General features: G+C 44.5%; 1 protein-coding gene across 1 annotated transcript in view; it reads left to right on the top strand.

Annotated features, from left to right (window-relative positions):
* The window catches only part of GRIN3A (glutamate ionotropic receptor NMDA type subunit 3A), a 330079-nt gene that overhangs the window by 276586 nt on the left and 25829 nt on the right, over positions 1-27664 (top strand). Inside the window, exon 6 of the mRNA XM_088461321.1 lies at positions 26841-26992. Within this exon, the coding sequence (XP_088317447.1) occupies positions 26841-26992 (152 nt within the window). The remainder of the gene's footprint in view (positions 1-26840; positions 26993-27664) is intronic.

Here is a 27664-nt window from a genome sequence, read left to right as displayed (position 1 = left end):
GGAATCAGTATGATTTACCGCCTGCCTAACCCTAACCTCCCCCCCAAGTGCCTAACCCTAACCCGCCTCTAAGTGCCTAAGCCTAACCCTGCCTTCCTTGCAGTCTAACCCTAAATCTCCGGGGGGTGCCTAACCCTAACCTCTCCCCGGGGGTGCCTAACCCTAACCCCCCCCTTCCCCTAGCCTAACCCTAATCTCCTGGGGGGTGCCTAACCCTAAATCCCCCCCCTGGGGGAGCCCCTAACCTAACCCTCCCCCTCCGCGGCTGTCCGCGCCCAGTGCCTGGCTTACCTTTGATCGGTAAACCATGTGTCAGGCTCCCGGCGTAGGTCTGATGACAGGCGTAGGGATTTTGATTCCTGTCATTAGACACTTGCCGGGATTAGGCAGTCAGGAAGCCGGCAGTCGGGATTACGTCTGTCGGCTTCCCGACTGCATCCCCTTTTACATGCCTGTCTATTTATGCCAAAGGGCTGAACACCACTCAGAAATGCTCACACTTGTTAACATCCGTTAAACACTCAGGGGACATTGCTTTTCTACAGGAAACACATTTTAAGGTGCTGGGGCATCCTTCACTGTCCATTAGGCATTTATCAACTGTCTACTACTCCAACTATGTTTCTAAGAGGAATGGTGTAGCCATAATGATACAAGTCTCCCTTCTGTTTGTTGTGACAGGTTGGACAACTGGACTAAGTACATTCTGGTATCTGGTAATTGGGCCATGAGGAAATTACCCTAGCTAATTTATATCCTCCCAATTCAGGACATATACTTTATTTCAAGTCTTTTTTACTGACTTGCACAGCTTTCAAAGGTGTAAGGTTCTCTTCAGCAGGGATTTTAACACTGCATTACACTGACTCTTAACAAATTGGGTCAAGTCCTCATCCCTCAGTTTGTGGTGGGTTATTAGGCTTTGTGTAAACACATGTCTGAGTATGTATTGTTCGATGTTTGGAGGACTTCTAGCTCCAGAGTCAATGAATATACCTTTTATTTTCACCCACATTATGCATATTCACGTATAGACTTATTTCTGGGATGTGCCCCTCCAACTCAGTCTTCATTTCTTTCTTGTACATTGTCTGACAACCCCATTTTTGGCCTGCTGGAGGGAAGAAGTGGGAGAAAGTCCTGGAGGCTGAATAAAATGTTGTCAAAACTCCCACATATTCAAGAGCTCATACTGTCAAAGAGTCAAGAGTTTGTCAAGCTTAATTTGAAGGGGGATTGCATGTCCCCACTATGTGGAAGGTACACAATGCCATATTAAGGATGATATTATTAAATATTCTTCTCATGGAAAAAAACTCCAGTCCTCCTGTATTGAGGTCCTCACCACCCAATTGCCCACCTTGAACATGAACAAAAACATTCCCAATCCCTCACACTTCTATGCCAGTTGACAGATCTTAGATCTGAGTTGAAGTTAACTTTAGTGAAGCATACTGAATACAATTTGAGATAGGCTAGCCAGAAGTTTTATGACAAGGGTAATAAGACTCATGCCCATCTGGAAAAAAAACTGAAAGCTAAGAAGGCTTCCCAAACTATTTATGCTATCCGTGACAAAAAAAGGTGATTACTTTATGATTCCTTTGCCCGGTTCTGTGATCACCTTTATAATATGGACAAACCGAAAGATGCTGTTGGTCACTCAGCTGCTATTACTGACTACTTAACACATGCACATTTCTTCAATTGGATGCTGATATTATGGAGGAGGAACTGACAAATGCTTTGAAAATACAAAAAACATCTAAAGTTCCAGGTCCTGATGGCTTACTGATGGGGTATTATAAAACTTTTATTAAACACCTAGCTCCCAATCTGGTCCAGGTTTTCAGTGCTGTCCTTCATGGTACCATCTTTCATCATAAGTCCATGGTCTCCTGCATATTTCTGATCCCCAAGCCAGGTAAAGATGCCACACTTTGTTGAAACTACCATTCCATATCCCTGCTAAGTACAAATTTAAAACTGTTTGCAAAGATATTAGCATCTAGACTGAATGGTTTTATCCTCTTTGATAAACCAAGATCAGGTGGGATTAGTCTCCACGAGACAAGCATCTGATAATAAGAGGCATATTATTAACCTTATTTCTCATGTAAATGCAACTCCCACTCCTCAAATTGCATTGGTCTTATGCTGGGTACCCACTGGCAGATATATTGGTCGATCAATAGATCGGACAATACATCTTGTGTGTGTTGGCCAGTGTGTCCCAGCGATATGCCTGTGAACGACGTCGTTCACAGACATATCATATCGGCTGTGCTGCACAGCCAATGTCCAATATATCTGCAGATACATTGGGGCATTGTGCTGTGTGTACGGGCAGTCAGATGAACGCCTGTACACTTGCAGCAAAGGCCGAGGGGAGGGTGGCACGACACGCCCCCTAATCAGTGGGCCAGATGCCAGATGATGGTTGTTCAGTGTGTATGAACAACCGTCATCTGCAGATATATCTGCAGATCACTCGATCTGCAGATATATCTGTTAGGTGTATACCAGTTTCAGATGCTGAGAAGGCATTTGATTGTGTCTCATGTGGATTCATGTTTAAAACTTTACCAGCTTTTGGTTTCCAGGGTCGCTTCCTCATTTCCATCAAAGTTTTGTACCACATTCACTCTTCAGAAGTATTGATGAATGGTTTTTGCTCTAATCGATTTAGTTTGAGAAATGGAACTTTGCGCTCTGTATAGAACCATTAGCTGCCAGGATTAGGGTGGAATCCCTGTGGTCTCAGCAATAATAATTTCTTTGTTCACCAATGACGTATTGCTCTCTTTATCTGGACCTCTTACCTGTCATCCTAATTTATACTCTGAACTGGGCATTTACAGTTCCTTGTACAGCTTTAAAATGTACAATTCTAAGTTTAAGTTATCCATTTTGGTGTCCAAATTCAGTTTTCAGTGGAGTCCCTCCTTAATCTGATATATAAGGGTCACTATTAATAAATCTTACTCTCAGCTATATCAAGGTAATTATGCTCCCCATCTCCACATTTTGGTCCAGGATCTAGATAGCTGGAAGCCATTATACATATCTTGGTTTAGGATGATCAGGGTAATTAAAATGAACTGACTCCCTCATATTATATACCTCTTTCATACCTTGCCAGTTCATGTTCCTCCATTGATGTTGTTCTCCTTACAAAAGTAATGTAACATATTCATATGGGGGGGGGGTCGTAAATTCAGGGTTTTTACAGTCTCAATTAACTAAACCCATGAGTGAGGGAGGCTAAGGGTTATTGTTGCTGCAACATTACTATTACGCAGCTCAATTGAACAATGTCATCTTCTGGCATTCTCACCCAGGTACTAATTGGTGGGTCTCGTCTGAGAATTACTTACTCCTTGGGGGTAGGCTTGACACAGTATGTTGGCTCCCTAGAAATTGCCGGTTGGTGTATTCAGACGCTACCTTGCAATTCACACTTACACTTTGAGATCAGGTTAATAAACATTTCAACCTTGCCCCTTATCTGTCTACTCTCACTCTGCAATGGACTGCTATAGTACTATGGGTGCCCAAAGGAAAGTTAACAATTTAGATTGGTTCATCCCTTTACTTTGTCAATTGGCACCCAAATCTTTCCAGGCAGTTCAGGAGCAATACCACCTCCCCGCTACATATCACTTTCAGTATTGCCAGATTCGGAGTTTCATCCAATCCCAGATGAAATGCAAGTTTCTTAGCCAGCTCACCTTCTTTGAAACGTGGGTCTGAATCAGAGATGGAAATAGAATAAGATAGAGCAGGTAACTTTTCTTCTTGGTAAAACCATGCTGCACTGCAGGTTGGGCAGATTTAAATTGTGCTGAGAGATTTAGATTTGGGAGGGGTCCAAGCTGAAATCTAAATTGCAGTTTAAAAATAAAGCTGTCCAGCACGTGTGGACTACATGCAAAAACAGCAAGTATGGAAAAAATGTATGTATTTGCACCCCTTGCATTGCAACATGGTTTGTCCAGGTACACAGTTACTTGCTCTATCTTACTCTATTCCCAAATCTTAATCAGGCTCTGTGTCTTTACTCTTCCCTTTAAAATTTGATCCTGGCCCCGGCCTCCCATCTCCAAGTTCCTCATGAGACTGCCCACAACAGCGATCTGGGGATGCCTTTTGACAGTGAGGACTGGGATGCCATCAGGCTCCACAACTGTCAGGCCTCCATTAGTGGAGGGCGTATTCAAGGTATATTCCCATTGGTAATTAGTATGCATGAACCTGCATGCAATGTTCCCCCATATGCCCAATCTTTGTTGGAAACATTGTGGGGAGATTGGTACTTTTCATCACATCTGGTGGTTGTGCCCTGTCATTTAGCTATTCCTGACCGTTACCTGGTCCCTGCCAACATCTGTAATGGAGCTGTCACCTCTGCTCAGTTGCCTGTCTGGCACATATCCACAGTAAATCCTGTGGCTGACTGTTGATGCATATCTGCAATGCGGCCAAGACACTAATAGTGAAAAATTGGAAGCAAGCAGCCCCCTTCCTCTCACTAACCTGACTTGCTCTGATTCATCTTCTGGGGTTTGTTGCGTCCATGGAATATATCAGTAGCATGTAGCTTTGTATGATCCGAAAATGTTATAAGATCTAGGACCAATGGTTTCAGTTTATGAACTATCCACTTCCAGGCATACATTAATCTGCCCATTAACCCTGGTTGGCACCTGATCTCCAATTACTCTTTTTATTTTCTCTTCTTTCCCTTCCAAGGCCCTTGCAGCTCTCTTATCTACTTCCTTCTCCTCCTCACTGTTCATCGTTTTTGTTTGTTTTCTCTCCTTCTCCCTTTCTAATCTTTCTACATATTCTCAATAACTATTGCCAGAATAATTTTCCTTCCTTTAGGTTCACTTGGTAATGCTACCCCAAGCTCTTTAATAATCTTATTTCTACCATTGTATTTGCTGCTCTTATGTAAACCCCTTTTTTTTAGGGATCAAGTAATGGGTTAAGTTAGTCTGCACCAAAGTAAAATACTAATACGGTAATGCAGCAGGAGGGATCCTGGCCACTTCCCTCCTCCCCCAATGGGGTGACACTCCTCCATTTTTGGTAAAAGAGGCTGTCACCGCCCCCTCCCCACCCAGAAATGACAGCAGACTGTCAGTCAGTAATAGGCTGCTGCCGTTCTGCGTGGGAGATCGCAGACCCGTACTGCACATTCGTATTACGGGTCAGGCTCCTGCGCACAGCACTGGCCATCGGAGATGTGCGCTACCATCAGGTTAGCGTACATCTCTGAATCAGCCCCAATATTTTATTTCCACAGTAAAAAGAATGCCACGTGTGGTAGTTATTTGTGCAAAAGGTGGCTACTTTAATGAGTCAACAATTTAGATGAATTTAGATGAAATTGCTTTTATAGTTTATTTTTTATCTTTGATTTTCTTCTATACTTTTTTTTCGGACTTTACCTCACAGCTCATAAAGGTGCGAGGCAAAATCCGCGTAAAAATCACCAAATCAGGCTCACGCTGGGAATAAACATTGATTCCGCAGTTTACGTGGAATCATTGTGTTTCAGCGCATGATTCACAATTTTTCGGCACAGGAAAAAGGCTATTTTATTGAATAGCTTTTCCCCGCGCCCAGGGGATTTTGGCCAGTAAGTACTTGCGGGCTACACCCTGAGGCTAATTGAATACCTCCCCATAGAATCTGTGAAAAGTTCATAGACCTATGCGTTAACAGAGTCTCTTCACCCGTTAACAGGCTAGTTATAAGGGTTTTCTTTTCGGATCTGCGGGCTGCATTCTGGGCTAATTGATTGGCTCCGGAGGATCAACTAGCCCGTGGTGAATTCTCCTCTTAGGACGAGATGTAACAGTGTTTGAGTTTGGAAAGTGAGCAAGTATAGAGCAAATTTTTAGAACTCGCATTTTTCTCACACCCCCACAACTCACAATGGCAAAACACGCATCCAGATGTTTTGTCATTGTGAGCATACAAGTCGGGCAATGTAATAGAGTGCGAGTGTTTAACTTGCACACTATTACTGTCTGCTAACACGAAAAAAAAAACAGACCTGCTTCAGGATAGCAAGTCTAGCCTGAGCAGGTCAGAATTATACAGAAAGATGCACAGATCCATGAGATCCATGCATGTTTCTGAGTGTTTAAAAAAAGAAAGCAGTAAAAACAAAATTATGTACTTCCAGTAATGTGCAGTCAGGTGAGGCAGAGCCTTTCCTATCATCCTTAGGTATACTCCAGAGTTTTGACTATAAAAATGACAGGAAAAATAAAAAAAATATATTTTAAATATCTTCTTTGTATTATTCTAATCATTTTTATAGTGAAAACTCTGGAGTAAAAAGTGTATGGCAGGTGAGGCACTGCCTCCCCTGTCTACCTTTTCCGCACATCCCTGATCAAAACACACCAAATTCCCAGCATTATATATACTGCTGCATCTTTGTATAATGCTGACATGAACCCTCAGGTTTATATATGTATTTGTAAATCTGGCTCTGATACTAGCCAGTGTCTCCCCAACCATTTAACTCACTTCACGTTACTGCATACTTCCTCCCACAAGCATAGCCAGCCCTGGGCTCTGTTGAGCCTGCCCTGGTTCATAAAATACAGTGGAAAAATGCATAGGGATCCCCTGTATTTTATGATCAAGCACTGGGCTCTGCTGAGCCTGTTCTGGTTCTTAAAATACAGGGGAAAAATGTGTAGGATTCCCATGTATTTTATGAACCAGCACAAGGCTCTGTTGTGCTGGACCTGGTTGTGGAAATACAGGGGACAAAATGAGTATGCGTCCCCTGTATTTTCCATAACCAGCACCGGTGTAGCAGGGATGTAATGGCACAGCCGGGGGAACCCATTGACCGGGTTCCCTGGCCAAGGCATTTTATCTGACCGCTAGTCAGCCCTGGGGGATCCCTGGGGAGGTGTGGACCCCCCCAATAAAGGGATTTCTCCTCTCCAGGGTACCTCAGGCCTGAGGTGATAGTCTGTGGCTATATCTGGCACCCCTGGCAGGTGGATGCTGGGTTGATTGTGTAAATGTATATGTGTAAATTATAGAAGTAATAATATTGTCTTTTGATGAACTAGAGGTCCCAGCAAGCCTCCCCTGTATGCTGGTACTTGGAAAACCAAAAGTACCAGCATGTGGGGCATTAAGGTCCTGCTGGTACCTGTAGTTCACCTGCAAAAGAAATGTTAAAATAACCACAAGACATACACACCATGACATTTTATTAAAGCATACATGCATCACACTCACATTCATGCAGACTCACCTGTAGTCAATCACGTCCACTTGTCCAGTAAAATCCACGACACCTCTAAAAAAAAAATCCTATACCTAGCATAGATCACATCCTCCTTGTTCCAAGTAGGCATCCACAGGGTTAAAAATAAAAAAAGAGTCACCCGAAACTAGGTTGGACAGGAGAAAGGGTATGTGTTTGCACATACCCTTTCGAATGACATTAATGAGTCCTGTCATTGCAGGAACCTCCAACCAATCAGCAAGCTCCTCCATAGGAGCTGCCCGCTGATCGGCTGTGAGCAGTCAGCCTGTCTGTCACACTTTCCCCCATAGACATCTATGGTGAGAACCGCTACATACATTGTAGCCTTTGATGGTAACTGCAAGGTTCACATCAACTAACTTTGTTGTTACCATCATAGGCTACAATGTCTGCTAAAGCTTGTGTTTATGTAGAAACCACCATTTTTAACCTGATTCTCACAAAAAAACACATATAAATATAAATCTTTAGAAACTATAAATTACCAGTGTTATAATAGCAGTTTATAATAATAGTCTTAAACTAGAGGTCCAATCTTTTGAAAATAGGACAGAGGAACTTGGTGGACACCATTTGGGTCAGAATAATTATGAACCCCTGGAATGAGTTGGTACAGTAGATGTAATGAGGTGATTGCTATTTAAGTAGTTATTAGTGTTAGAGTGTGTTGTACAAAAAAATTATATTGTTTCTAAGGTGACGGTGCAGGAACTACAGTCAGGTCCATAAATATTGGGACATTGGCCCTGATTCAGACCCACTCACGAGCGGCTGTCCGCTCGCAAGTGGGTCGATGTTCTGCACTGAGCATGCGCACGACGGAGGGAGCTCCGTCGTGCGCATGCGCCAGACGCGACGAGCAAAGGGGGCGTGCTGTCGATGTTGATTGACAGCACACCCCCTTTGGTGGGCATGCCGGGGGCGTGCCTCCCTGACGGGGGCGTTCCCACGGGAACGCCTCCCGTCAGAAGCCGGCCCACTGACATCACTAGTGATGTCAGTGGGAGTGATTTTGGCTCTGATAGAGCCAAAATCACTCCGGAGCTTGCGGTTGAAAAACTCCGGCTCGCAGTTTCGATGGTCGCGATGGTCAAGACCATCGCGGCCATCAAACTGCACGCTCATATAGCATGTGGGTGGTGACCCACAGCTATACGAGCGTCCAGGAGGATGCTCCATTTTCATGGAGGGCGGTCCTCATTCAGAGCGTGCGCTCTGCTCAGAGCGTACGGCTCTGAATGAGGGCCATTGACAGAATTTTCATATTTTGGCCTCTATTCACCACCACAATGGCTTTGAAATGAAACAAACAAGATGTGATTTAACTGCAGATTTTCAGATTTAATTTGAGGGTAATTACATCCAAATCAGGTGAACGGTGTAGGAATTACAACGGTTTCTATATGTGCCTCCCACTTTTTAAGGGGCCAAAAGTAATGGGACAAACTAAACAATCCTAAATCTAACTTTCACTTTTTAATATTTTGTTGCAAATCCTTTGCAGGCAATTACAGCCTGAAGTCTGGAACGCATAGACATCACCAGACGCTGGGTTTCATCCCTGGTGATTGCTCTGCAAGGCCTCTACTGCAAATGTCTTCAGTTCCTGCTTGTTCTTGGGGCATTTTCCCTTCAGTTTTGTCTTCATCAAGTGAAATGCATGCTCAATCGGATTCAGGTCAGGGGATTGACTTGGCCATTGCATAACATTCCACTTTTTAGCCTTAAAAAACTCTTTGGTTGCTTTTGCAGTATGCTTCGGGTCATTGTCCATCTGCACTGTGAAGCACCGTCCAATGAGTTCTGAAGCATTTGACTGAATATGAGCATAGAATATTGCCCGAAACACTTCAGAATTCATTCTGCTGCTTTTGTCAGCAGTCACATCATCAATAAATACAAGGGAACCAGTTCCATTGGCAGCCATACATGCCCACGCCATGACACTACCACCACCATGCTTCACTGATGAGGTGGTATGTTTTGGATCATGAGCAGTTCCTTTCCTTCTCCGTACTCTTCTCTTCCCATCACTCTGGTACAAGTTGATCTTTGTCTCATCTGTCAATAGGATGTTGTTCCAGAACTGTTATGGCTTTTTTAAATTTTGTTTGGCAAACTCTAATCTGGTCTTCCTGTTTTTGTGGCTCACCAATGGTTTACATCTTATGGTGAACCCTCTATATTCATTCTTGTGAAGTCTTCTCTTGATTGTTGACTTTGACACATATACATTTACCTCCTGGAGAGTGTTCTTGATTTGGCCAACTGTTGTGAAGGGGTTTTTCTTCACCAGGGAAATAATTCTTCTGTCATCCACAACAGTTGTCTTCCGGGTCTTTTGGTGTTGCTGAGCTCTCCGGTGCGTTCTTTCTTTTTAAGAATGTTCCAAACAGTTGATTTGGCCATACCTAATGTTTTTGCTATTTCTCTGATGGGTTTGTTTTGATTTTTCAGCCTAATGATGGCTTGCTTCACTGATAGTGACAGCTCTTTGGATCTCATATTGAGAGTCAACATCAACTGATTCCAAATGCAAATGTCACACCTAGAATCAACTCCAGACCTTTTACCTGCTTAATTGATAATGAAATAACTAGGGAATAGCCCACACCTGTCCATGAAATAGCTTTTGAGTTGATAGTCCCATTACTTTTGGCCCCTTAAAAAGTGGTAGGCACATATTGAAACCGTTGTAATTCCTACAACGTTTACCCGATTTGGATGTAATTACCCTCAAATTAAATCTGAAAGTCTGCAGTTAAAGCACATCTTGTTTGTTTCATTTCAAAACCATTGTGGTGGTGAATAGAGGCCAAAATCTGAAAATTCTGTCAATGTCCCAATATTTATGGACCTGACTGTATATGTATTGGCTCTGCACTGTGAGAATATATGGTGTACATAATTGATATTTCTGAGGGTAATTTGCTAAGCTATGGCAAATTTTTTTATTTAAACAACAAATACAAAAAGGATGGTAATCCTCCTGAACAGAAACCTCTTTTAGTTTGTCTACCAAATTACGTCAAAATACAAATTCACTGATAAATCACCAGATAGCAGGAAAATATGTCAGTTCAACATTTCAGGATGTCTCCGAATCCTTTCATAAGGACCACAATGAACTGCACAACAAAGCAAATGATTGAACATTCTTACCTTTAGTACAGTGTGCCTGATTGTGAGGTGGGAGTAAAGCTAAAAAGTAACTGTGCACCTGGACAAACTATGTAGCTATGCAAGAGAAACAAATACGTTTAGTTTTTTGCATGCAGGGTACTGTATATACTGGCTGCTTTTGCATTTAGCCCAAAAATGCTTAATGGGCTATATATAACAATAGTAATTGGCGGCACTCCAGGGCTTAAAAAAAATTTAAGGTACACACTCCTTAATTCCAACGTTTCAGTAAGAGTTTTACTTTTGTTGGAATTAATTTTTTTAATCCCTGGAGTGCTGCCAATTAGTTTTGTTATTTTACATATTCCTTTTTGGACTCTGTTGGAAGGTGACCTGGCAAGTATTACAAGTGCTGGATTCACTCTTGACATTGTTTTTGCAGTTTACATTTATATATTTATTGAAAAGATTACACCGGTCATGCTGTATAATTTTCTTTCACATCTACTCATTATTAAAGCAAATATATCAAGTGCTAAATACTGCAGTACTAATTTACAGCTAAACAAATACATAAATGATGTGTAAATTATTGCTAAAGGTCAGTTGAAAATGCCTTAGCGAATTAGAGGTCCATGAATAAAATGTCTGAATTTAGTGAAGGATTTAAATGCAGAGAATATAAAGTGATGGTTAACATAAAATATATTTATTATACATCTTTCCTATAGTAGGTTTGTGATATATATGTAAGATACAAGACATATGTAATACTGAAACATTGACTAAAAGCATAAACTTTTCTAATTATTTTTTTAAGTCCTGAGGGTGATGTTCCTTTGCCTTGCTGGTACGGAATATATGTATATATGACTACAGAGTCAGGAACTCAAAGCGCTTTACATTAGCAGAAAACTATATTACAGTACAAAATAGTCAGCCATCTTGGGTGCACTACAGTGGTTACAGCTGGTGAATAAAACATATATATAAATATATATATATATATATATATATATATACATACATACATACAGTATAAAACATCAAATACAAAATACAAGATACCTGGTACAATTGTGTCTTCTTAAATCCTTGCCGATCGCGCTACAAACGTGTGCACGCATTGTGCCATGCGATTACCCGCAGCAGCATACACTATGGTACACTATGGTGCACACTACGATCACACCATGCAATCCTATGGAGTCGCGGTTGTGAACGCAGTGCGCATATCCGCTTGCAGGCGCACACTTCACGCCATGCATGGCATACGCAGCAAGAGGACATATCTCTACACATGGAAGTACTAGGTTAGGCAGTCATCTTGGATGCACTACATAGCTTACAATTAGGGATGAGCGGGTTCGGATTTATGGAATCTGAACCCCCGCGGATCTGAGTCAGGCTCGAGTTTTCCCACCTGACTCGGATCTGAAATCGAGGCAAAACGTCATCATCCCGCTGTCGGATCTCGTGGGTTTTGGATTCTAAAAAAGGTCCCCGCGTCGGCGCCATTTTTCACTCTGGCTGTGGACAGTGAAGAGGGAGGGTGGGAGTTAGGGCTGGCTGGGCTGTGTTGTGCTGTGCTGCTGTTGTCCATAGGGGCTGTGTCCACTCCAAAGTCCATAGGGGCTGGCTGGGCTGTGTTGTGCTGCTCTTGTCAATAGGGGCTGGCTGGGCTGTGTTGTGCAGTGTCCCATAAAGGCTGTAGTCCTAAAGGGGTGCTGTAGTGTTGTCCAGGGAGTGATCTGTCCATCAGGGGTGCTCCCCCCAAGGTAAAAAAACAATTATTTTTTTCTGTGTTTGTGAATTGTGTGCACTGTAGCTGCACATGCATCAACAAAGCAGCAGCGCCAAACGTGCGCCTGTGTCATAAGTAAATGGCCAGCTGGCTTGTCTGTTAAAGGGTGGTGTAACCCCCAAAGTGCACTCCAAAAAAATAAAAAAATCTTCTTTTCTGTGTTTGTGTGCACCTTAGCCGCATGTATTAAGCTGGCAACGAGTTAAGCTGGCAAAAGCACAGCAATCCCAAATGGCAAAGTTCAGGAAAATGACCTTGAAAAAAACATTTAAATCATCTGAAGAGAAATGTAAACTTGCCAATATGCCATTTACGACACGGAGTGGCAAGGAATGGCTAAGGTCTTTACCTATGTTCATGACTAGTGGTTCAGCTTCACATGACAATGGAAGCCCTCCTCCCACTAAAAAAATCAAAAGAGTTAAGCTGGCAAAAGCACAGCGAAGAACTGTGCGTTCTAAGAAGATATCACAAATCCCCAAGGAGAGTCCAAGTGTGTCGGCGGTTGTGATGCCTGACCTTCCCAACACTGGACGGGAAGAGGTGGCTCCTTCCACCATTTGCACACCCTCTGCAAGTGCTGGAAGGAGCACCCACAGTCCACTTGTTGATATTCAAATTGAAGATGTCACTGTTGAAGTACAACAGGATGAGGATATTGGTGTAGCTGGTGCTGAGGAAGTTGACGAAGAGGATTCTGATGGTGATGTGGTTTGTTTAAATCAGGCCCCGGGGGAGACATTTGTTGTCCATGGGATGAAAAAGCCCATCACGGTCATGCCTGGGCAGAAGACCAAACATTCCACCTCTTTGGTCTGGCAATATTTATATCGACATCCGGACAACAACTGTCTTGCCATATGTACCATATCTAAAGGTGAAATAAGTGGGGGTAGGGACGTTAACCACCTAGGAACATCCTCTCTTATACGTCACCTACAGTGCGTTCATAAAAAGTTACTGACTTTGGCTAAGACCGTAAGCAGTCCAGGGACACCTAAATCCCTTTGTCCTGTTGTATCCAAGCGCCTGCAAACCACACCGTCAACTCCCTCCTCGTCAATTTCCTCCTTAGTCAGGATCAGAAGTAATCCTGCAGGCCATGTCACTGGCATGACTGACTCTCCTATCCGGGATTCCTCCGGAGGATCCTGCATTGCTACGCCTACTGCTGCCACTGCTGCTGTTGCTGCTGGGCGTCGTTCATCATCCCAGAGAGGAAGTAGGAACACTTTTACTAAGCAATTGGCGCTCCAACAGTCCTTTGTGAGGAGGATGAAGTACAACAACAGTCATCTTGAAGCAAAGCGGATAACTGAGGCCTTGACTGCTATGTTGGTGTTAGACGTGCGTCCGGTATCCGCCATTAGTGCAGTGGGATTTAGACAATTGATGGAGGTAGTGTGTCCCCGGTACCAAATCCTTTCTAGATTCCACTTCACTAGGCAGGCGATACCGAGAATGTACAGAGACATCAGAAAAAGTGTCCTCAGTTTCCTAAAAAATGCGGTTGTACCCAATGTCCACTTAACCACGGACATGTGGACAAGTGGAACAAGGCAGACTAAGGACTATATGACTGTGACAGCCCACTGGGTAGATGTATCGCCTTACGCAGCATCACCAGTAGCAACAGCTCAGAAACACCAGCTTGTTCCAAGGCAGGCTACGCAGTGTATCACCGGTTTCAGTAAGAGGCACACCGCCGACAACCTCTTAGAGAAACTGAGGGAAATATTGCCCAATGGCTTACCCCACTTAGACTCTCCTGGGGATTTGTGATATCTAACAATGCAACCAATATTGTGCGGGCATTACATCTGAGCAAATTCCAGCATGTCCCATGTTTTGCTCACACAATAAATTTGGTGGTGCAGAATTTTCTGAAACACAACAAGGAGACGCTTTGGGTGGCCTGAAAAATTTCGGACCACTTTCGCCATTCAGCGACTGTGTGCCGAAGACTGGAGTGCCAGCTAACAGTCTTGAACCTGCCCTGCCATCAACCGGAAGCAAGAGGTTGTGACGCGGTGGAACTCATCCCTCTAGATGACATAGGCAAAGGAGGGGGTATGCACCTGACTCAAGTGCAGTGGAGAATGATTTCCGTGTTGTGCAAGGTTCTCCAGCCCTTCGAACATGCCACACGTGAAGTCAGTTCAGACACTGCCAGCTTGAGTCGGGACATTCCCCTCATCAGGCTTTTGCAAAAGCAGCTGGAGAAAGTGAAGGAGGAGCTAATATGGAGCAATTCCACTTGGTATGTGGGACTTATGGATGAAGCCCTTCATTCGCTTTGCCAGAATTCGAGGGTGGTCAATCTGTTGAAATCAGACCACTACATTTTGGCCACTGTGTTTGATCCTAGGTTTAAAGTCTATGTGGTGTCTCTCTTTGTGGCCGACGTAAGCCTGCAGAGGTGCAAAGATCTGCTGGCGAAAACTGTCAGCTGAAGCGGAACGTGACACGTCAACAGCTCCTTCTTCATTTTCTCCCGCAACTGGGGCTGCCAGGAAACAACTTAGGTATTCTAAGCAACCCACTGGCGGTGATGCAGGGCAGGTAGGACCAAGTTTGGACATCTGGTCCAGACTGAAGGTCCTGGCAACAATTTATGACATGTCTACTGTCACTGCATATGATATTGTCAACCTTGACAGAATGGTGGAGGATTACATTGCGGACGGCAATTTGGAGGCCTCTGTACAAACTAGCTCTATTTTACCTAAGTTGCCCCCCCCTCCAGTGTGTACTCCAAAAGAGTGTTTAGTGCAGCTGGGAACCTTGTCAGCGAAAGGCGTAGGAGGTTGCTTCCACAAAATGAGGAGAAGATGATGTTCATCAAAATGAATTACCAATTCTTCCAGGGAGACCAGCCTCCAGAACATACAGAGGGACCTGTGGTGGTGGATTCCAGCGGGGACAAATTAATACTCTGTGAGGATCAGGATGTACACAACACTGAAGAGGGTGAGGAATCAGTGGATGAGGAGGATGAGGACGACATCTTGCCTCCGTAGAGCCAGTTTGTGCAGGGACAGATTAATTGCCAGCTTGTTTTTTTGGGGCCCAAACGAACCAATGATTTCAGCCACAGTCGTGTGGCATACCCTGGCACTGAAATGATTAGTTTGTTAAAGTGTGCATGTCCTGTTTATACAACATAAGGGTGGGTCGGACGGCCCAAGCACAATTCCTTCTTGCACCTCTTTTTTTTCTTTGCATTATGTACTGTTTGGGGCCTAGTTTTTCAAACTGCCATCCTGTCTGCCACTGCAGTGTCACTCCTAGATGGACTACGTGTTTATGCCGCCCACTTGTGTCGCTTAGCATAGTCATCCAGCTACCTCGGTGCAACCTTTTGGACTAAACACAATATTGTTAGGTGTTCAGAATAGACTGGAAATGAGTTGAAATTAATGTTATTGAGGTTAATAATAGCATAGGAGTAGAAAAACCCACAAATTCTGTGATTTTAGCTGTTTTTATGCTTTTTTTCAAAAAAATACAGATACAAAACCCAGAACCCAAAACACGGAAGGGTGGTTTTGGCAAAACCAATCCAGATCCAAAACACGAATAAAGATCCAGATCCAAAACACGAAAAGTGGCCGGTGCACACCCCTAGTTACAATGGGTGAAGGAATAAGTTATTCCTGGAGATATGTTTAAACTTTGGGGAGATACAAAGAACGACATGCAAAGTATGAAATGTAGTATACAAGCACCAAAATACAAGGACAACAACAAGGTCATCAGTACCACAGATCATTTATCTTGTGTGTGAAAGTACTAGGTAATGCAGCCATCTAGTGTGCACTACTAAGGTTACAATTGGCTTGTTAAGCGATGCATGCTGATCAGTGGCATAACTTGGGTATTTAGAGCCCAGGGCAAGATGAAAAACATGAGGCTTCCCCACTATTCGAAAAAGTGGGCATGTCCACTGAAAAATAGACCGACCACCGTTTCTCATCACTTTGGGAACATTCCTTTCCATTCCATATGCGCCTTACCTGTATGGTGGTTTCTCACAATGGGAACTTCTGAAGAAATGTATCCTTCCATGGCAGATGGTGTCTTCAGTCGGTATTCACTATTCATATAGGAATGATCCAGAAGATGTCTGTTTGTGTAGGAATATTATCAAGGTCATCATCATACAACAGCAGATCAACCAGACTCGTGCCCCCTGTGCCACTTCCTGCCCCCTGTGTCTCTCAGCCATACCATCATCTCTTCCCTGTGTCACGCTTGTCTCTGGAGAATCTCTTGCTAAGGAGTTGAGAACTGAGGTCCAGGGTTGAGGGAGGAATCTGAGGTGAGGGGCCTGAATGTATGAACTCCTCATTCACTTGTGTCGGAAGTTGGCGAGACCTGTCTAAAGGCGCAGAGTCTACCCTGCTGGGAGGTGTTCCCCAGTGACCCCTCCAAGTGGCATATGGGTTTAAGCTGCACCCTTCAGGCAGGTCGCGGCCCTTTGGACAGGTACCCAATATCCGTGGGAATGGAGACAAACACAAACGATGGCTCTAGTGATGTAGAAAGAAAGAAGCACTAGCTGATTATTTGCACTGGAGAATGACTCTGGGTATACAGCCAGGAGAGTAGATGCTCCACGAATATGGAAGAATGACTCAGTAGTAGCAGTATCCCATGGAAGTACTGAGTACACAGGCTAAGGTGTTTTGACGCACTGCTGCAGAAGGAGAGGGCATTGGTGGATGCATGCAGGCAAGGTGTTTATGATGCACTTCTGCACAAAGAGATGGCACTGGTGGTTGCACACAGGCAAGGTGTTTCTGACACACTGCTGCACAAAGAGATGGCACTGGTGGTTGCACGTAGGCAAGGTGTTCCTGTCACACTGCTGCACAAAGAGATGGCACTGGTGGTTGCACGTAGGCAAGGTGTTCCTGTCGCAATACTGCACAAAGAGATGGCACTTGAAGAAACTCCAGGGTATAACAATAGGGGAACCTGGAATGAAGTGATGACTAGTAGACACCAGAAGTAACAACATTGTATAGGCAACTTCCTGTTGCCCAGAGCCCTGTTAAATACCCTAAGGTAGCAATCCATTGGAAGGCAGCGTCAGCTGAAAACAACCATGCTACCATTGGCTGCAGGGTCAGTCACGTGATACAGACTGTCATGGCTGCGTCCATGACAGAAAACATGGAAACCAAATCATGGAGCAGCCACTGATGATAATGCACCTAAGGCATAATTCTCAGCGCATCACCCGCCGCTGTACCAGACTTCTGACCGCACTAGAAGACAGGGGAAGTTGTCACACTGGTGAGTAATGGCCGAACCTAGGCCAGAACCTGACACCCTGCGTCGTCTCTCAGCCATACCATCATGTCCACCCTGGATCCTCTCAATGACACCATCATCTTTTCCCTGCGTCATCTTTCAGCACACTATCATCTCATCGCTCTGTCATCTTTCAGCATACGATCATCTCCCCCAAGCGTCATCTCTCAGCCACACCATCATCTACATCCTGCGTCTCTTTGCTACATCATCATGTTCTACCTGCATCTTTCACCATCCCACTTCACATCATGTCTTTGTCTCCTCTTCTCTTCACACTATGTCAAACAGCCTCCCCCCTTTCATTCTGTGTCTCTCTGTGCCACCCCCTCATTCTGTGTCACTCTGTGTCCCCCCTCCTTTATTTCTCTCTCTCTCTGTTTCCACTCTCTCTCAGTAACTGCCAGCTGCCCTCACCTCTGCCGTTTGTCTGGATGAGCTGCAGATGGTGAGGACAGGCTGGCACTGGGGCTCTTCTTCCCGTCAGGACAGGGAGCTTGATGTCATGTAACGCTGGTGTCACGAACCTGGCAGCAAGGTGGGAGGTGCAGCACCATGCACCATGGGCCTTGCTTGGCTGTGCAATGGCAAGTCTGTGGGTGGGCGCTATAGGGAGCTGTGTTATTCGATCTCATATATCACTGTATGGTCCCCTCTCCCCTATTTAATAATAATACCACATATCAGTGCATGTGGGATGTAGTTCTGAATCCCGACGGTGGAAGCCTGACAAGGGACTTAAGATTGGCATCAAAGTACAGACAACTATACTAATCCCGATGCCGGAATACAGAAAAGATGCCAGCCCAAACGAGGTAAGCTGGGGGAGTCTTAGCTGTTAGCCCCGGGGGAGGAGTGGTAGGTTTAGGTAGCATAGCAGGGTTAGCGTTAGGTTTTGGGTGGGAGGTTAGGGTTAGGAACCCCTGGGGGGGTAGGGTTATGCACCACTGTGGGGGGTTAGGGTTAGGCACTAAGGGGGGAAGGTTAGGTTTAGGCACTAATGGGGAGGGTTGGGGTTAGGCTACAAGAAGGGAGGGTTAGGGTTGGGGGGAGAAGGGGGAGGGTAAGTATACTTACCTGACCCCTGTCGGTATTTTGACAGGAGGCATCCCGACTGCCGGCATTGCATACTGATTCCAGTGCATGCTGGGAACTGTGTTATTCCTCCTCATAAATCACTGTACGGTCCCCTCTCCCCAATATAATAATAATACCACATATCAGTGTGTGCTGGGAGCTGTGTTTTTACCCTTCAGATATCATTGTACAGTACCCTCCTCCCTATGGGATTTGCTCTGAAGATCTACAGTAAAAAGGTAGACAATGTCTAGATAGACACCAGATGTTAGACAGGCAATAGGTCGACAGGAACAAAAGGTCGACAGGGACAAAATTTCGACATGTAAGAAGGTCGACATGTACAAATGGTCGACAGGATCAAAAGGTCAACATGCAAATGGTCGACATATGCTTTTTTTGTTATGTTAGGGTTAGGTTTAGGGTTAGGCACTTACCAGAGGGTTAGGGTTAGGCACTTACCCCAACGGTTAGGTTTAGGCACTTAACCCTATGGTAAGGGTTAGGCACCAGGAGGGAGGGTTAGGGTTAGGCACTTACCGGAGGGTTATGTTTAGGCACTAGAAGGGATGGTTAGGGTCAGGCACCTACCCCAACGGTTAGGGTTAGGCACCAGGAGGGAGGGTTAGGGTTGGGCACCAAGGGGGAGGTTTAGGGTGAAGATTAGGGTTAGAAAACAAAACCATGTGTCGACCATATGAATGTCGACCTCTGGGCCCTGTCGACCATTTGTACCTGTCAACCTTCTTACATGTCGACATTAGTGTGTTGACCTTTTGTCTCTGTCAACCTTTTGTCCCTATCGACCTTTTGCCTGCCTGACATCCGGTGTCTATCTAGACATTGTCTACCTTTTACTGTAGATCGTACAATCCACCTTCCTCTGGGCGATGTGTTATTTCCCCTTATATATCACTGTACAGTCCCCCCCATTACATAATAAATTAAATGTATATAGAACACATTACCTGGCTTCAGCTGTGACAGGAATGTCTGCGATAAAATGGGAGCTAAAGCCCCTGTGGCCCCGGCCCCTCTGCTCTGTGACTGAGAGACTATAAGTATATGGCCGCCAGTCTCCGTACATAAGGACACCATTAGACTATGAAGCTGTTACTCTAATGATGAAGCTGTGAGAGGAAGGTGGCTGCAAGTTACAGGACGTGCTCAGTACTTTGTGCCACCTGATTGGCTACTCGCTGCTACCAGTCACTGATTGGTAGCAGCAAGTTGCCAATCAGGCAGCAAAAGTACAGAGGATGTCCTGTAACCTGCCAATCACAGTTCACCACACTTAGGAGAATGAGAGGAGGGCGGTCAGGGAGTTAGTACTAGTGTAGCAGCCATTGCCAGAACATTATGAGACCCACAGGGCAGGTGGGTACGCTGTCCTGGCTGGTGGTGCCCCCCTCTGCTGGGCCTGCCATGGCGCCCAGGACACGCGCTCTGCTCACCCTGCCCTATTTACACCACTGATGCTGATATGATGCATACTGTCATATCAACATAGATAAACAAATTGGAAAATACAGAATGTTACATATACAAAATATAGGTTACCAATAACATTTGATCTACAGATTGTTACCCCCATCCATGAAAGTAAGAGACAAGGCAACAATCTTGGATGTGCTACATAGGTTACAATGAGTGGGAGATGCAACATGTGGAGACATTAAAACTTTAGGGAATTACAAAAGGGAAAGATAGAGAATGTATATAGGGTAGAGGAACATAGTGGGAGCCACTGTGGTGCTGAGCTCAACAAGATTCTATGACCAGTATGGTGCCAAGTCTTAGATGGGGTCATGATGGTGCAGGGGCCTAGATGAAGTAGAGTCCTGGATGGTTTACAAGTATTGCTGTAGTATTTCTGGCCTTCTCCGGTTTCCTTGGTGTGAATCAAGGTGATTGTTTCTAGGCCTCTGGTACTAGGTGCATGGCTGGCACATTTCTGAAGGTCTTGAATGTATGTGGAGCACTGAAGATGTATGGATAAAGCTTCACAGTGCACAATTTTATCAGAGGCCATAGTAGGGTGTTCCAACAGCAGTTCAGAGTTGCAGCTTGCAGGGACCCATGGAGGAAGAAGCTGCAGGCATAAGCCATCAGAGAGAGTGATAGGAGTGGAGTGTCGATGAGGCAGGACTGTTTTGTGGCAGGCCACCAGCATGGATGTGGGGTGAGGTCGCGGCATCAATTTCCAGGGCCAAATCTGGAGCTGTGCATGTAGAATCAGGTGCCAGATTTGACGGGTCTGGGTGACCAAATGCATAGGAAGGCAGGCCATGAGAGGGGGGTGCCAGGGGCTGCTGTAGATTTGGCAGTACTCTTATTGGTGGGAGGCCCAGTCTGAAGCAATGGCCTCAATCACAGGAGATGCTGGATCAAAGCAGATCAGAGGGCATCTGGTTGGTAACAGGGGTGATAGGATGGTGGATGAGGGAGCAGTTACATGAACCACTACAGATAATTTTGGGGCCCAACTGATGGTAGATGGTGGGTCCCAGTGGAGAACACGCTAAGTGTGACTGCTCAGTCAAAGAGCCAGAATTGTATAATACATAGATTGATATATCAATGTATATTCAACATTTTTCATGGTAAGTGGGGGAATAGTGTTACATTGACAAAAATAATGTATGGTTCATAATTAGTTGAGAGGGAGGGGGCACTACTAAAATAAATCAGTCTAGAGTCTGGCCACTATGATTAGTGGGGATCCTATATGATGTGTTCGTAGATTCATGGTTATCATAACAAGTTGATTGTGTAGGTAGTGTAAATAGACAGGGGCACCTTTAAAAATACCTGCAAGGTTGCTGCTCCTCCTTTCTAGGGCAGGCTAAGCACCCTGGGCACCTTGGATCCCTCTCTCTCTTTGAACACTATCAGGCTGTGGAGCTGGGCTGTGTCAATAGAGCAAGTACAACACTTAATTTACCACTGACATGGCAGAGCAGCAGGCAATTTCACAGATAAGATCTGCTGCTCTTCCATGTAAGTGACCATCACTCTGTGTTGGGGCTCCATGGGAAAAATAAAAACATTTCCACCTATATATCTGACACAACTTCCTAAGTTCAACTAATAGTAGCACTGACTCCCCCTCCCCCACGTTCACCCTCACTACTTAACAACTAGCAGGTTTAGGTTACTGTACAATGATTAATGAGGATTCCATAATGTACGTTTCAATTAAAGCTGTATGACAAATGGGGAAAACTATTCCCTTTGCACATGAACAACTGGGAACACCTGACATTTTCTAGCATCATATAAAGATGTGAGTAGAGGTGGCATATCCCAGCTATCTATCTCAGGGACTGAGGGCCTGATTCAGAGCCGCTTGCGAGCGCACTGCACTTGCAAGCAGCGCGATGTTTGGCCACTGCGCATGCATCGTGTGCAGTGTGCGCATGCGCAAGACCGCCGAGCGACTGAACTTCAGTCGCTGCGGGGCTCGCTACAAGACGGGGAGGCTGTCGATGGTGAGTGACAACTCGCTCCATTTTGTAGGTGGGTAGGGGGGGTGGCTGCACAAATGCAGGCGTTCCCTCAGGAACGCCTGGTGCTTGTGGGAGGACCTACTGACATCACTAGCAATGTCAGTAGTGGACTTCCTGCTCTATTAGAGCAGGGAGTCCACTCGGGCTTGCGGCAGCCGAAACCCTACCCCAGGTGATCGTCGCAACCCCGATGGTCGCGATAATCGTGACAGTCTCCAGCCCGCTTGCACAAGCTGTGGATGGACACCCACAGCTTTACGAGCGGCCTGGAGACAAAAAAAATAAAGAAAGAAACGCCCACAGACCCTGCGAGCTGCCTGCGGCAGCGAGCAGGTCTGAATCAGGGCCTGATTACTTATATTAATTGTGGTTTAAATGTGCAAGTTAGATTTGAAACAATGCTGTTAGTATGTTTGTTCCTACTATATGTAGTTAATAAATTAGAAACAGAGACATTGTTTAAACTGCAGTAAAGATTTGAGGGTCCATACAAGAGAAATAGACGCATTGTGTCTCTGTGATCATGCCCATAAGGTATTTATATAAGGCCGGGTGTGACATCCAAGTAAGTATAGCTGATTATGCAGATTTGTTTTTTAGCACATGCAGTGCTATATAAAGACACACTAATGTATGTAATGTATGAATACTATATTCTACTTAAAACAATTTTGCTAGGATGACCTGTTTGCTGATGTACAGTAAGTAATACCTTAGAGAATGTGTCATGCTTAGTGATGTAGTGATGATTGAAGTGCTTTATGTGATGACTTTATGTAATTTATATCATTATATAAATTATGTCATTAGAAAATCATTGAGTCATTCTAATAATGTTTGAAATGTTTAATGTGATGTAATTTGTTATGTAGTGAAATCATTGAGACAGGCCTGTTAAAGATGTATACCTTGGGGCACCCGTGTGTAGAGCATACCCTGTGAATTTTAACACTGTGCATGCTCTGGAGCTGAGCAGATGCAAGTACCTATGCATTTCTATTACATGTCCGCTCCCAGTAAAGGAGACTTAACCTGGCTATAATGGGCAATGTAGGCAATGTTCAGTGAAGGCATGTTTATATTTTCACCAAGAACAGTATAGGCTGGTGCAAGTGCACACTGATGATGACAAGTAGCAAATGAAGTACAGCTTCCAGGAGGGAGCAGCCAGATCGGTATGGCAGGGGCACGAGGCCGGCACAAGGGGGAGGGGCCGGATGGCTCACTGTCATTTGTGGGCGGAGCAGTGGCGGGGCCACGTTATCGCAGCATTTCGGCCCCGCACCCGCTGCACAATGCCGATATTACTGGCACCCGATTTTCGGGAGGCTCCAGGCCAAATCGGGAGGGTAGGCAAGTATGAAGTATAGGGATAAGAGACTGCTGCACACAGGCTAAAGTACACATTTATTTCAATGCATGCAATGCTGGAGCACATACTGTATGGTCAATTTGCATTTATCTCTCCATCAAGCCCATAATAATTTTTGTGGTAGGACATTTAATGTGATGTCATTTATTATGTGATTTTTTAAATTATGTTATCATTAAATTATTAAGGATGGGGACGAAAAAGGCTTTACACATTGCCCTGTCTTTATAGCTTTGGAAAACTACCTAACAATTATTTTAAAAGGTTTTTGTATACTGTTTTACAATTATTTTAATTTGATGCATGAAGGGGCATATTTAGTAAAATTACCATTCCTAGAGTTGCATATTGTAGCAACAAAGAATATTAGTTTGGGGAAACGTATCATCCTGCTATCATCTGGACACAGCTCCCATAAGAGCCCATCCCAATGACAAGTAAGAAGTAAAGTTATCGCTACTGTGCATGCCTGCCCAAAAACAGTTGCAATGGGCATTATGATATGCACCAGACCACTAAAGAGGGATCACAAGATCCTCTATGGCAGGGCTGCCCTATTGAGGGACTATAGGTGGGATAACAATATCTAAGGATGTGGTTAGCTACATAGGCAAGCCCATCTCAAAGGGACCTCCCTACCCCTCGGCATACATGCACCCTCCCCCAGTGTCTGCCATGCAGCCGATCACTGCTGACCGGGCAGCCCGGTAGCACCCCCCACCGAGGTGGCTGCAGAGAGGAGCAACTGCCAGGGAAATGTAAGTTAAACATCCCTCAGTCCCCCAGTGTATACCATATGTGTTCAGATGATCAATGTTCCGATATTTAAAAGATTGATATTAATGTTGTGTTTCATTAAAAAAAATAATAAAACAATGCTGGATAGGTTTTAAATAGATGTTCTTGATCTAACTCTATCAAAACAACAATTTCTGAGGGTTTTTGGAAAAAATATTGGCCACTTAAAAGGTTAATGCTGCTAAATAATATTATTGTCGCATTCTAGTTCTGCATGTTTTAAGGATAGAATTAAAGTAGCTTGATAAATACGCCTCAAATACACTTCAGTATAAATGAGACAAATGAAACAATATTCATCTTTTTTATAAATGTGTTGCTATAGATTTAATTGCAGTGTGGTTAAATATGGGTGTGATATGATCTGTTGACATTAATAATATGGTCAATGATGACATGCTAAGAATGTCGATAGTATGACCATGTCAACATGCATCATGTCGACACTCATGAAATGTTGACATGATAGAATGTCGACATATTCCTTTTGGCCTCTCTGTGACTTATCTGCTCGCAACTGCCGCAACTGCTACGGCAATATCTTCCGGGTCCCGACGGTCATGTAACTGTCATTACCGGGAGAGTCATCTGATGGAGTGGTGTTCCGGTGAGCACTTAATACTAGTTCCTACCCCTAACCCTCCCTCTAGTGCAGGGGTTTCCAACCACGGTCCTCAAGGCACACTAACGGTCCAGGTTTTAAGTATATCCATGATTTAGCACACTTGACTTAATTAGTACCTCAGTTATTTTGATTTAACCATCTGTTCTCATTCATGGATATCACTAAAACCAGGACTGTTAGTGTGCCTTGAGGACCGAGGTTGGGAATCACTGCTCTAGTGCCTAATCCTAATCTCCCTCCTTAGCCTAACCCACTTGTCCCGCAGCCTATCTTCAATGCTGACATTCTGACAATGTCAGCATTTCATATGTGAACATTTCTGATGTTGACAAAGTAAACATATTAAAATTTTTAGAATGTTGTCACGTTACCTATCGATGTACTAACAATGTCAACACCATAACTGTTGACATTGTGGTGTTGACATTATAAATGTTGTTATTAACTAACAGGTGTGGGGAACCTTTTTTCTGCCGAGGGCCATTTTGATATATATAACATTATTTGCGGGCCCGATGCAGGCCACGCCCCTCCATGTGACATCACACGGGGCGGGGTCACAATCGCTGGTGATTACAGCAATGCCTGAGGATGCTCTTAGGAGCTGTAAGGGCAGCGGTGTGACCGTTTGAAGCATCCTAAGGACGCACCTGGCAGCACTGCTGCATAGATTCTGGCTGCATGGTGCCATTCTAGGCACCCTGCTAGCCAGATGGGGCTAGCAGAGATAAGCTCAGAGGGCCAGAACAAATAACTCTGCGAGCCTTATACGGCCCCCGGGCCTGAGGTTCCCTATCCCTGCTTTAAAAGCAGAGCAATGTCATCCTCTAATCTAGTGGCTTTTTAAGAGTGGAGGGGCCCCGTGTGCACTCCTCGTGCGGGGCCCCTCCTCTCTCCCTGGTGGCTGGCAGCCGACTGACACGGCTGGCCAGCCACCGGAGCATTAGTAGACTCCGGGCACTAGAGTGTGCCTGGAGTCTACTGCGCATGCACAGAACACCGGGAAAATGGCCTCGGTGGTCATTTTCCGGCGTTCTGTGCATGTTCAGTAGACTCCGGGTACACTCTAGTGCCCGGAGTCAATTGCGCATGCGCAAAACACTGGAAAATGGCCGACTTTGGCCCTCATTCAGAGCTGTTCGCTATTTGCGGTCGTTCGTTCAAAAACAAGGGGTGGCTATTCAAATGATCCGTTCGCACATTGCAGTCTGTTCACACCTCTAAGTCTGAACAAGCGAGCAAAACATACGCTCGTTTATTTGATAAAAACGCCCCCTGGCCGCTCGCACCATACGTCATGTCCGCTATTTATTAGATTAATCGAGTACATCATACAGCTTATGAACTGCTCGCTATGCTTGTGGTTGGTTTTTTCAACCGCTATTTTGCGAGCAGTTCTGAGTTAAAAAAAACCAAGTGACGTGGTCAATGACGCTGCTGTATTAATTATGCACTCCCTTAAAACGCCCATTTTGACCTTTAAGCACGCCTGCGTTCGAATTCCACTCCCCCGTTTTCAAGCACCTTCCCCTGTTACCACCCACATACGCCTCATTCTGTCACTCAAAATAGCAGGCACTCGCTATATAGCATACAAACGATTTTCGGCCGCACTGACTGGTTCGCGCATGCGTACTAAAACCGTACGCATGCGCAGATGTGCGAACATCGCTCGGAACGAGCGTACTGCCGCTAGCGAGCGGCTCTGAATGAGGGCCTTTGTTCCCATGTTCTCTGATTGTTTCACAAGAATCAAAACACATAATTCAGAAATGACAAATGCTTTGCTCATCTAATGTTATGGTATAGTATTAGTGCATAAAATGTTCATTAAAAAATATATGTATCTTTGTTCAGAAATAAAAAAAAAACAAAAAACAACAATTATTATTATTTTCTAGGTTATGGGATTGGCCTTCCTCCAAACTCACCACTGACATCAAATATATCAGAATTAATCAGTCAGTTTAAATCAAGTGGATATATGGACTCACTTCATGACAAATGGTACAAAGTGGTACCTTGTGGGAAGAGGAGTTTTGCTGTCACTGAGGTAAGTTATTCTCCTGTACACTTAAACAAATGTATTTTGATTGAAATGTAAATGTACCAAGTTCGTTGTATATCGTGGTACTAGCCAGGCCAGGTACACATGTTGCACGATATTTGGCCTGATTTGTCATTTTTGGGCAAATCGGAACGACAAATTGGGCATATCGTACAGTGTGTATGCCCGATTCCTCACTCCCACGGGTTGCATGCGTTATCGTGTGCTTGGCCATGATGCACAGCTGTATAGTTCAATGAAGGACGGAACGAGTGATCATTCCGTTGATCATTAAATCTTCCTAGCGTGTACCGACAATCTTGCATGGTCCAAGGTGAAGAATAATCGCCCCGACCATCGGCAAGATTGCCGGTCGTTGAAGTGTGTACCTACCCTAAGTATAATGCGCTCCTTCAAAAACTGTACAAGTGAGTCTTGTAACATAAATTGATGAAAATTTCTCATTGAATACATGTAGATTAGTGAGCACAAAATGTGTTTTACCTTTCACTAACCCTAGTAGTGTATAGCAACATATACGTGATTCATATTTTCAGATTTATTTTAAACACTTAAATATATATCTTAACTCTAGCTGTTTTTGTAAATCCTTGCAAGAAAAATATTCTTAAAAAAAAGGTATAGCTTGTGTCCTGAGTTGTAAGATCTGTCAGTGTT

The sequence above is a fragment of the Taudactylus pleione genome, unplaced genomic scaffold (genome assembly GCF_031769625.1).
Source record: "Taudactylus pleione unplaced genomic scaffold, aTauple2 ptg001032l, whole genome shotgun sequence".
NCBI classification, from domain to species: Eukaryota; Metazoa; Chordata; class Amphibia; order Anura; family Myobatrachidae; genus Taudactylus; species Taudactylus pleione.
Note: the sequence above shows the minus strand (reverse complement) of the source record. Positions and strands in the feature narration are given on the sequence as shown.